General features: G+C 35.6%; 1 protein-coding gene across 5 annotated transcripts in view; it reads right to left on the bottom strand.

The window, feature by feature from the left end:
• Window positions 1-12,996, bottom strand: part of PHF20L1 (PHD finger protein 20 like 1) — a 50,745-nt gene that overhangs the window by 15,459 nt on the left and 22,290 nt on the right. For all 5 annotated transcript variants that reach the window (XM_027645544.1, XM_027645543.1, XM_027645542.1 and 2 more), the window contains 5 exons: window positions 12,528-12,780; window positions 10,321-10,506; window positions 9,909-10,115; window positions 2,334-2,390; window positions 984-1,088 (listed from right to left, as the gene is read on the bottom strand). In XM_027645544.1, the coding sequence (XP_027501345.1) occupies window positions 984-1,088; window positions 2,334-2,390; window positions 9,909-10,115; window positions 10,321-10,506; window positions 12,528-12,780 (808 nt within the window). The remainder of the gene's footprint in view (window positions 1-983; window positions 1,089-2,333; window positions 2,391-9,908; window positions 10,116-10,320; window positions 10,507-12,527; window positions 12,781-12,996) is intronic.

Raw genomic sequence — 12,996 nt, forward strand, 5'->3', positions numbered from 1 at the left:
TGTTCAAGTTTTACTCATTGTTTTCTGCCTCTGGATTTAACATTTCTATTCGTTGGGGCACTGGGCATATTTTCTTCTCATATTTACAAACACTGGACAGTTAGAACCTAGTCATGGGTACCTCTGCCATGTTTCTAAGTTTCAAGACAAGGTGGGAGAAAGACCAAAGGTATAAAAAGATGAAAAAAACACAAACAAACAACCCACAGCAAACCACCTTACGATATCAAGACAAAACCAAAGAACAATACTGGGCACATACCTAGCATTTATCAGTATCGTCTTGCAAATACTTAGATGTCTTCTCAGTGCAAGTAAAGAATCCCAATAATTTTTAGGTAAAATAGGCAATTAAAGTTTATAGCTTAAAACTGTATTACTCCAATCTAAATACGGTGAAGTACACGAAACCTACAATACTGCAATTCACACTCAAGCACTGCATGATTTGGAAGCATTTTCATGTTATAGCACAAATTTTGGACAGAGAAACACATAATCCACATAACATAATCCCCATTTGTCAAGGCAACAGACAAGGCTGTTACAACAGAGACGCCAACCTCAGCTGTTAAGGATTAACTGTTGAGGAGGGGTTGTATTGTCTACAGTAAACCTTTGAAATTTAGCAATAGACTAAATACTAGAATAATTTTAATGTCCAAGCAAAATAGGTAGGACATATATATAGAGCTTCAAATGAAGAATTAAAAGAGATGAAAAGAGTAAGTGTATCTTTTGGAGGAAGAAAAAAGATCTATGAAATATCTGTGCCTGTCACATAGAGACAGGGTATAAACCCCCACACACACAAAACAAAGAGGTCACAGACCTAAGCGTCCTTTTCATATTTAAGGCCAGAAGTTATTCCTTGAAATTTCTAAAATTTGACATCAGTATTGTTTAGAAACAAGTTTTACAATCTAAAGCCAGGAATATACTGAGTAGTTTTACTCATTTTAAAAAATATAAATTGAACTTACCATGCTGTTTAGATTTCTTCTTTTTTTTCTTCTTCTTTTTCTGTTTTGGTTTATGATCTTTTTCCTTTTTCTCTTTTTTCTCCTTTTCTTTTTCTCTCTTTTTACCTGAAACAAAAATTAAACAATTTAAAACAGCAGTAGTATTCAGCTTAACCTAAAAAGACACATTCAAAATCAAGTGTTCTAGTTGTCTAATCAGATCAAAGTGATTCATTTAGTTTACTCGCTATCTTGGGCACATCTCTCCTTAGCTGCTGGTACAATGGTTCAAAGGAATCTCATTCAAGAAATAATATTTTACTACTTTTAGTATTTCCAAATGAGATATCATAGCAGAAAAAGATACAGCAAAGCACACAAAATGTGTAACATCATTTAAAGAGCTTATAACATCTATTTTACTTACAGTTTATAACAAAAAGATTTGGACAAGAGAAAAAGCTTTCAGAAGTGCTTAATTCCCAGTTATAAGGATAACATTGCCCTAAAAACACGTATTAGGCCTATATAAAGATATTTGAAGGAAATTTCAGTATCACAGATCTGCTGATGCTGTCAGCACTTTGCACTATACAGTCATATTCTCACAGAAAACTGATTCTGTCTAGAATGTGACATATTTTTACACTGCAGTTCACTTTTAACTACTGTTGGTATACATGAGGACAAGTATTTTGACTCTGAAAAATTCTACTTACCCTGTTAATTCTCCCCAGACAAAATACACCCTACAACAGTCTCACTCCACAATCATTTTTTTAATAATAAGCAGTGAGACAAACAATGACATTAACTTGCTACAAAAAATAAGCCTTAAAGTCAGCATTTAAGGATTATTTCCTGCACACAAATTGGAGTCTTATTATCTTGAAGAATACAGAAACAAAACTTTTACTTAGGAAGAAGCACTTAGGAATTCTCGCCTGTCTCTAACAATTTATTTTAAACACAGGATAAAACCAAAGTCCTCCTATATTTTATTTCATGAATTGCCAAATATTTTGCTCCTCCCACCTCGAACCTGTCAGTACAATGAAATAACCAGTATCATTCATTTCACAAAAAAAAAAACCAACCAAAATGAAAATCCAGAGGCAGCAGGCATCTCATAAGTACCTCTGGATCCTTCAAAATCCTTGCTACGGACACTTTAATTTTATCTTATAAAATTATTCCTCTATTATAAACCTGTCATATATGTAAAAACTGTTTTTAAGACCTAAAAGAACAAAAGTGGTGCAGCTGGGCCCTGGAAATATTTTATGCTTTCACATTTGCTCTTCAGAGACATGAAGTGTTAAGAGAATTTCTCCTTTTTTTTCCCTAAAAATAATACTGCACTCTACATACCATACGCTGAAGAACTTTTCTCTTCCAGTTTTCCTTTTCTTTCCACTTTCGCTGCACCTGCAAATGGAAGAATATACAACATAAGGCCAATGTCTGGCTGATGACCTACTTTCTTGTAAAAGTCATTAGACCATAAGACATCCTAATGGCACACAGTAATAAGATACAAACATGAAAATTATTTTTAATATCATTTTACAATTATTTTTATAATCTAAAGCACTGGAAACAAAAAGTGTTGTAGTTTACCAACTTCTGAATGCTTGTCCTTCTCAATCATGTTCTTTAATATTTTTTCCTTCAGACTCTCAAAACACTTCTCCTTTATGGGCACAGAGCACTGTACCTCTGTCCCTTCAGAGCTCACTGATGTGGAAGACCTCTTTTTTTTACTATTCCCTTTAGGTAACTTTAGACTATTGGTTAAAGGTATTTCCAGATGCAAGCCACGTACATGGGACGAGGGTGCTGAAAACAAGAAGACAAATTTACTAGGCATTCCATAGGGATTGCAGCCAGCTCACTGGCTGGGTAAGACCCCTGAAACATCAATATTGGTCATAGCATCACCACACTTACAGATAATTACTGCATATGAATGCCTAGGTCTTAGTCTTACATACAAGACAATATATTCCACAGAAAGGTTCTGTTTTGGGTTTTTAAACTACTTGTACTGGTTAAAGTGTACTTTTCTTGCCACTTTTAACCCTTTTTGTTTCCTTTTTATTTCACTGTAATGGAAACCCATGATAAGAGTAATAATTAAAGGTGCTACACTGTCAGCATAACTTAAGTTAACGCTCCATTACATTAACAAAGAAATTAAACTCCAGCACAACATTTTTAGCACTATGTATAACACACTTCTGTTTCCTGAATTTTTTGTTGATTTTAATAGTATTTAAATAATTCACTGTCTTTCATGTATGTATTTAATCAACATTAGAATTACATGCAAAATACTGTGATGATCTGTCAGAACTCAGTACCATATACTGACAGTTCTTATCTTGTACTATTCAGAAAAGTTTATTCTGTGAAATAATTAATAGGTTTTTTTAAACCTCTGTTTGATGCAAACTAGGAAGTAACATGGCAAAACAAAACTAAAATTATAATTTTCATTGCTAATATTTATAATAATTTCTAAATAAACTAGAATAAAAGTTATTTATAAAGAACACTACTGAGATAATTCAAAACTCTCTGTTACTGCGTCCATCAATATACTGAGAGCTTCAAGTTTCATCTAAATATAATTAGGAAAGCCTAATCTTCATCAGGCCATTGAGGATATTTCAGGACCATGCCAAGGACATACTGTGCAAAAATGCAGCTCTTCAAAGTCATAAGAGGTTCAGGTTTTTCAATGCAAGAGGTAAACTCTTAGAGGCACCAGTTACCTCTGGTGTCTCTCAGCAGAGAAGCGAAACAAAAGCAACAGCATGTAAAAAGTCATGAAAAATACCTGCTATTGGTAAGATATTCAACAAGACAAAATATGGAGCTGATCTGGAATGGGTTCTTTGAGCTCCCCCTCTAAGCTTCTTCGATTTACTTTTTTTTAAATATTCAGTAATAGAACAAAAAATAGATTTAAATAAACAGCGTTAAGACAATTTAGTAAATTCATAATTCAAAGAGGATTCTGGGGAAAAGGGAACTCTATAGGGCTGACTCTATAAGGCAGCCTTACAGGCTCAGACAGATCAACACAATTCTAGCAGGATGCAACACACAGGTTACATAAAGGTAACTCTAGCTCCCAGTCAGCCTTCCTGGGAAAACAAAGTGCCACCGAGTGAGAAAGACACAGAGGTAGTAAAAGCAGAAAGTGGTACATTACCTACCACACAACACAGCACTTTTAAATGCCAGATGTTTCCAGCTGCAAGACATCATTATACCGTGCCATCCAGCCAGCAGCTCCTGCTCAGTTCTGTGTGCTGGCTCCTACCACTCCACACGAGCAGCATGACCATGGCTGAGGCTACCTGAGCCCTGCCCTACCTCAAATCAACCATCTCACCTAACACCACAATCCTTTTAAGGCTGATCTGCTATTCAGGCTCTTGCCTTTGTCTGTATTTCAATTGAATTTAGCTTACTGGGATACTTATTATTGACACAAAACACTACCCAAATTATTCCTTTCTTGGGTTTCCTAATTACCATTTGTCTCTGTTACAGGACTGAAACGCTTTGCCATCTGTAGAGCAGTAAGTATATTTTAGCACATTAGTAAAAGAAAAAGTGACACTTCCCCACATCATCACGCTATCAACGTCTTGTCTCATTTCTGTAACAAGCACAAAAGGATCACCCAAATGCACATAATTCAGTTAGGTCACTGCCATTTTGATGAAGAGATGTGAGAACACTACATCCAAACAATCTCAGAAGGAATTCAGTCTCAACATTAGATGAGTTAGTATTTAAACTTCATGATTGAGAAGAAATCCTGACCTGACATTCAAATGTGCTCCAGTACTGATAGCCACAACACAACAAGCTTCAGTATCTGAATAATGCACAACACAAGCACAACTGACAAAGTCATCAACTAGTAACAAAATAACTATTTGAGAGAACATTTACGTTGAGCAGAAATCTGCTCCAGTCACACAAATACCCATTTTTATGACAGAGCTCTCCAGGTTGCCTTTCTATAGTAACCTGAAAATAGGAATTGCTATTACGCCTGCATACATTGCAATGTTATGCTTGGCTTTTACTTTTATTCATCAGATATCATTCTAGACTAAGAATCCTGAATTCTCAAATCCTAAATAAAGTGTTAAGGTTTGCAAAGCCCACTTTTCAACTGTGCAATCACTATGCACATGCAAGTAACCACTTGCCTTACAAGTAACCACAAAATTAAAGTAGATAGTCAGAGTCAGAAGGGCAAGTAACAAACACAGCAAGAAAAATATTAGTTCCTTTACGGAAATACTACCTCTTTTCTGAACTATTACTTTTAATTGAAAGTTTATTCCTGCTCAGGAATCTAGCCAGACACCTCCCACACAGTGAATGTGGGAGGTCTGCAGTTAACACTCAGCAAAGAGAAAGACGACTAGAGATTAGACTTGATAAACTACTGATTTTGTCACTGTTCCAAGATCAATTTTATCACTAGAAGACTGATTTCAGATTAAAAATAAATGCAAACCATGGCACTTCCAGTCCAGCTAATGACACGTTTCCAGTGCTACCTCTCCTGATCTGGCACAGGGAAGTGACAAAAGCCCCTTATCTGAGCACAGCCACAGGGACAAGATGATGTGCCAGATGTGTAGCAGCACAGGTGGGCTTGCAGTGGTACTGTTTATTGCAATTCAGCAAATTCAAACAAGTTGTACCAATCTGAGGCAACCTATTTTGCTGATTGATATTCTATTCCGTGGTTTTCAATGTTTCAAAATAATATCAGAAATATCATTATCTCCATCAATATTCAAATTAAATCATATTGTGACAGAAACATGAATTATGCTGGCCATGTTTAATTTAGTGTTCTGAATTCCCAGTGCATAGGATCAATTTTATTTCTAAACACATTTCAGTTACATATCACAGATTAATATCAGATCCTACACAAAACCATCTCTTCAGGAAAGATAAGCCCATGAAGAGGTTCTTGCTTGCTTTCAGCTAACCAATGCAAACTGGGAACTTCAGGGCAGAGATCAGAATGGCAGACATTCAAATCAGGGACTAAATCTGACTGTTAATACATGTTTGTTTCACTCCAAGCAGCCCCAAAGTGACAAGAGCTACAGTTCACCCCTCTTAAAAGCAGTGTAAACCAGGAACGCTGGCAAGAGTTTTTAAAAAGCCACTGATCTCATTTTCTGAAAATTTTGTCCATCAGCTGTTTCTTGTTCCTGCTGCAGTAAACTGTTATCGACAAAATTATGTAAAAGTATGCAATGTTCTTCTTCTTTTAATCTAAGTGCAAATTTCTCCCATATAGTTAACCTAATGTTACTCTAGTAGCAACAGCATCTATAGATTAGTTATAACAGGAGATAACAACTAATGATAATATTGTTATATTAGTATTACAAATATTATATTGTTAGATGACTGAGTGTAACAATATTTTCCTTTCACTTAAATTTCAAAACCCAGATTGCTTGCTGAAATAATGTTTGCTCAATACATTACAGCTAAACTAACACAAATAGTACAGAGTTACAGAAACCAAGAAAAACAATCACAAATCTAAAGAAAAGCACAACTACAGAAAGATTTGCACTTCATATACTCAGAACTGCAAAACTACAGTGTTTTGCAGGTATTCTGACTGACTGTGGATTTGAAGGCCAGTTATCTGCATTTTAAGCAATTTGGCAAATGAAAACAAAGATTCTTAGTTATGTGTGTACAGTATCAGGTGATCACAAGGAGGCCCTCTCAACAGTTTAGGCAAAGCAGTACCTCTGTTCAGTAACTACAGGATGTACCAAAGTGCACAGTACTTCCATGGAGCTTATGGACTGAAGGAATTACAACAGAATATTTGTGTGGCCTTCACAAAACAATCAGTTGTTAATTTCGAACAGTGATTTTGAAATCTATGTGTTATTACCACGAGTTGCCATTTATGCACCTGCACTTCAGTGCACCTAGTCCTTCTCCTCTGAAAAACACCAAGGCAGTAACTTCTGAATAAAGCAATTAAAACACATTATTTTAAAAAGTATCATTATTTTTTCAACTGACTCAACTGACAGGCTTTATCAGAAGACAGAACTTGCAACACCACAAATAACATCTCTGGCCCTAAACCAGTCCAGCTCTGTTACAGAAGGGTCAGTGACCACAACAGGCTGTTCTAGGCCAAATACCTCCATTACCTTCATCATCTCTAAAACTATCTACACTTATCTACCTCAAAGATTACAAAGACAGTAGGTCTAATTTAAATGCACTTAGCAAAACCCAGTGATGACAAAACGTAGAACACCAGATCCGTCCACACTGTGTCAATAAAATCTAAACAACAGCAATATCATAAACAGATGTAATTTGAAACAGTTCTTTCAGATCAAGAAAACTCAATTACAGGACAGTTTGGATTTTACGCGAGTTCTCAATTTGTAGTGTACAGAGTCACAGTGGATACACTGAACAATGCAATATATTAAACTGCACTTAGGCATATGTTCCTGTATAGTGCAAATTAACTTCTCTTGATAATTTCAAGCTCTGACAGGAATGAGAAAGGAAAGCTTTGGGCATCTCTCCTTTATACATTTGCTTGTTATTGTTTAAACAAGTTAATTAGAAAAGTACTGATAAATAGAGTGGATTCTATTAGTTCTGCTGAAGCATGGAAGAATGTGTTGTTAAATAACGTGACTTCAGAACCTGTGCTATTTCAAAGGCAAAGCAATGCCTTCTAAAGCAAAAAACACAAAACTATTCAACAGTCTAAATTAACTCCAGAGGTTTCAAACCTGAGCATAAAAGCTACATTCTTCTTTTTCTTCTAAGAAGAATATGAGAAGGATAAACAAATTTCACCAGAGTTAGAAGCCTGAGATGAAACCAAAAGCCACATAAGTTTCAGTTAGAGTCATAAAGATTCAACTGAGAGAGGTAGCTAGCTCCAAAACCTGCTAGGAATTAAAGATATCAAACTGCATAGATTAGCCTATCAGGCCACAAAGCTTACACTCAAGATGATGCTGGACTGCAAACTACTGAAAACTTCTAACATTTGGACAAAAAGTCATCATTAAAACTCAAGACAGAGTTCCACTGATGGCATGGAGGAAAACTGTAATACATGAAAATTAGGAAAAAAGCAGATTTGTCTGGAAGGTAAAAACCCAGAAGACAAAAAGGTAGCTGGAAAATCATTTCCTTTAGAGCTTATAACTCTTAAAATTATACAGATACAATAAAAGCTTCATTAAGCTTTAAATACAGTATAAACTCTATTCTCCATCTTAGGTTGCAAGTGTTTCCAGCTTCCCATAATAGACTCAATTAGTAGTAACAAACAATTTTATCAGGGAATGTTTTACCCTGACACAAACTGTGTAGACATCTCAAATAATTCCGAGTCAAATACAGGTGTCCATAAAGGAAACTTATTCTTTCTTTAATGACATTCAGCTGTGGCCACAACCAAGACCCAGTTCAACAAGCAAAGAGGTACAAGTGCACCCCTGGATGCTGGGTTTAGAACCACCTCACTTGGACTCTGAGCCAGGCCCATAATGGAAGCAGGCAACTTCCAGCATTACCAACTATCACGTTAAATGAGCCAGAAAACATACCAGAAAAGCCAGAAGTTAAATTCCTAGTAACTGAGAGGAGTTCTACCAAACAAGAAACAGATGGTAGTTGGAAGCTGTTGGTTTCTTTTAGGAGCTTGTTCAGTGAGTGGGCAAATACACATCTCCCAAAAGCACTTCTCTTAGTAGCAGAAGACATAAAATAAAAAGGACTTTTACAGAGGTACTTTTCCCAGGAATCTGTGATTCTACTGCTATGTAAAGTATCAAGGGCAAATGAAGACTGTCACATTATTCGAGTAATTAAGTAATATTTTAATATTTTAAAAACCTCAAGTGGCAGCTCATTAGAAGTTCCCATAGTCCTTATTTTTACAAATTAGTTTAAGAGATTTACAGATTAATGGAGTAAGATATATTTTAAGTGTCATAACTACATCCTTTAAGGTCATGCTGTCCTCCCTTACCATCAATCACTTTTATCAACAACTTTCCCAGCAGAGTATAATAATTTGATTTTTTTCCCCACACTTTACAGTACAATTTTCTCATTTCAAAAAAAAAAAAAAAAAGCTTGTGAAAAGAATTCTTTCTTGGAAGTCAGTTAGAAATTATTTGATACTCGCCCACATGAGGCTTATTTATAAGAAATGACATGGACACCTAATACACACTGGATGAACACAGTCCACTTCTTGGGCCTGTAAACCACTATACCAATCCTTCCCCATATCTCTTCATTACCTCCATCCAAGTGTTTCACATAAGCCACAGAAGTCAGTAAACTGTTACAAAGGGAGAGGTAGCACAGAATTCCAGTACTGGACTGTGTGCTAATTCCGAGGGGGATCAAGTCTATATAAAAGTTTTTTAAAACTTTGCATAAATATTTTCAAGTAATATTTCGAAGCAAGCAAAGGGCAAAATTTCCACTGCAAACAGGCAGAAAGCAGAGGAATACTGTCTTTGAAAGCACCAATGTTTTAAAGCTGAAGCTACAAGTGTATATTAGTATGTTTGTAAACACTTCGTTAATTATTTCTACAACTTTCAACAACAATTTAAAATATTTTTGAAATAAATGCTGCTTCCAACATTCCGCACTCTCAGATTCTCCTTAAAACCTGTTAGAAGTGCTAATGCAGCTCAAATCCAGGGGAAGATAAAGAATATGCAGATGGAGTCCAGGAAGAGTGGCAGGTTTCTGAGTGTGAAGGAAGGAAAACCAAAAGTATCCCCTCTTTCTGTGAGACTGAATATACACACATTTTAACCCTGCAGCTATAAACCTGTCTGGTTGTATACTGAATCTCTTTACCTGACGCTGTTGTAGCTACTCTTCCATCAATTACTGCTTTAGAAGAAAGATATGTAACCATCTGAATATCTTCCTTGTCTTTACTGGGATATTCATTACAGAAAGTGGATTCTGTGGATAATGGCGTTGTAACTTCCGAACTACGGCTTAAATCAAGAGGGAGACACGTTCCACGCTTCTCAAGTGACATATGAGCAACATCAGGTACTACACAAAAGAAAAAATGTCATATTAAAAAAGATACACAGTCCAACAAACAACAGTCTGGATTGCAGCGTTACATAACATAGGAACAGCAAACAGCTTTAGCTACAGCAAGTCAAAATACCCCATTAGATGAAAACCATGAAAGGTTTAGTTTTTATGATTCAATTTCTCTTGGGCAGTTCTTTATTAGATTAAGATACATTACCCTCCAATTTTGATGACTGTTGGTTTTGACCACTGATGGAGAACACTTTTCCATCAGTAACTGAAGAGGGAGAAGAAACTTTTTCTACAGAATCATCAGGCAAGGAGCAAGTGGCTAAACGCTGTGATCTTCTTCTCCGCTGGCTATGTTTGTAGGATCTAGGGGAATTCACTGGCTGTGATGGACCTAAAAAGAGATCTTTCAATGTTCATGAAGCAGAGAGATACACCATCATCTTACCGCAGTATTTGAGATCTAAAGATGGGGAGTGTTTTAAGTAGCTCTTATTTGCAAAGCTGGTAATCACAACAAAACTGGTAAAAGTAATTACAAAACTGTGACTACCAGGAGCAAAAGAAAGAGCTATGCTCAAGACATGATCCTGGTTTTTGCTTACTATACAATATTAGGGCACCTACTTCCCCACTGATAAAGGTTGTCGTTTTAGGCAAACAGGGTATTTACAATAAGCAACCCTCCCCATATAACCCGTGAGAGTAGGTTACTTAAAATGGAAGGGGGTAAGAGGATTTAACAATAAACAGAACAAATGATCACAGTTAAAGATCCAAAAAGTCATGGATAGTGTTAACATATAACTTAGAAAAATAACTCAAAACAGAGTTTAATTTTATACCCCACCTCCTCTCTTCTGCTAACCTGATATCAATACCCCAGCTGTAACTGAAACATACACTGCCAATGCACGGCACAGTGAGAAGGCTCCAGAACTTTATATTCAACAAAATAATAAAAAAAAAAAAGGGAGGAGGATTGATATAGGTTAATATAGGCCTGATTCATTAAAAACAAAAAACCCACACTCTGTTACACCTCTCCAATTTCACCCAATTTCAGAAAATTTTGCCTTAGAAAAACATTTAAGTCACTATGACACTGTAAACCACTCTTTTCTCCTTTTTGTAAGCAGTTTTTAGAGTCAAAGATGCACAGATTTAAAAATAAAGACATAGCAAAACTAAATTTCCATTAGAGGTAGCAAAAACTTGGAAGTCAAACATTAAAAGACAAGATCTGAGCTATTAAGTAACCAATTTTTAAATTAGCTAATTTTAAAATACACTACAGAGAGAAGTCTAACTTAACCCAAGACATAAACATGCTCCAGGAAAACTACTTACCATTGTTCTAGGGGTGGGGATGGAAGGCGTATTACAATATAGATGACTGCTAATATTTATTGGGGACAAAATACAGTTTTTACCACTGTGTCCTGAATAAATGAAGACAGCTGAATTTGCACCCCTCCCTCTCCCACTCATTTAGAGTTATCTGTGAGTAAAGATTAAAAAGAGACTTATAAGGGAAAATATGAAGGTTAAGGGGAACACATGATGCAGGTTGAGTCTTCCATCCTCAATCACTATACTAAAAGTGAAACAAAAATGTAGCTTCTGACTTACTGAAACCTGCATTTATTTTAACCCTTGGTCTCATCACTCAATGTTCTTCAGGCAAAGAACTTGACACTAAGCAACACTAAAAACCTAATGTAATCTCAAAAAAAATTATAGAAATATTTTAATAGTCACAAAAAATAGCATATTCACGCAAGCAGCGTAAAGCCTCCCCTGTTCTTCTGATAAACAGTATTTTGGTACTTGGCAAATCAGTTACATATGTTAAGAAGCTGAACACCTACGAGATCTTTCTGGGACAAAGAAACACAATTTTTTATATTTCTCCATCACAGATCTTGAACCCATCTTCTCTTTCACATCATATTTGGAGGAAATATCACATAAGGTGAAGAATGCCACAGCCAACAGGTACAGCACGTCAGCCTGCTGAAGGTGAAATTTCTCAGAGAAGGAAAGGTCCACACCAAGGTGTATGTCTTTTCTTTTTAATGAATCAGGCCCTTTTCAGAAGGGAGGTTTGATTTTTCCTTTATCACTGTTAATACTAATGTGGAGATTTAAGTTGGAGGGAAAGCCAACCATTAAAAGCCACAACTCTATAAATATCAATATATTATTTAAATGTATTATTTCTGGTAGAGTAATTCAAATGCCTTATTAAGCAACTTGACTTTTAAAATACTGAGCTACCCCTAATTCTCCCACTTGGACCCTTTATTTAAAGCAGATTAATTTTTAAAAGCAATAGCCATTTACAACCAAAGAAAATTTCTGTATATCTCTTATAAGTAGTTACGGTATTTTTTTTAAAATGTCTGTGCTCACTAGTTTTATTAATCACAGAAGAAGGAAGCTGAGAGACCAGCGTCAAATCCTCGACTTGTATTAATTCTGGGGAAAGTGGTGATTTAGGGGGCTTTATACACCCAGAAGAATCTCCAGATTCTTGTTTGCATTTCTTGCTGCGAGCCTTTCCTGAAGACAAAGTTGAGGATAACAGTGCAGGTTTCTGAATGTTGGCAGAACTGCTAATATCAGCTTCATTTTTTTTCTGACTTTGTGGTTTAGGTGAAATCTCCTGAATAAATAATAAAAAATTGATACTTTTATTTCAGTTTCTTCGCTGTAGTTCTTGTATTCTATTTTGATCTTTTTAAAAGCAATTTTAGTATTCAAACACATATTAAAGCAACATTATTTTAAGAACAAATGAAAACTATTTAAAATGCATCACATTAAATTTTGCTTTTGTTAAAGGAGCACTATCAATTGTTTTCAGTATTCAGAAGGCTCA

Source organism: Corapipo altera, unplaced genomic scaffold (genome assembly GCF_003945725.1).
Source record: "Corapipo altera isolate COAL_440 unplaced genomic scaffold, ASM394572v1 51, whole genome shotgun sequence".
Lineage (NCBI taxonomy): Eukaryota > Metazoa > Chordata > Aves > Passeriformes > Pipridae > Corapipo > Corapipo altera.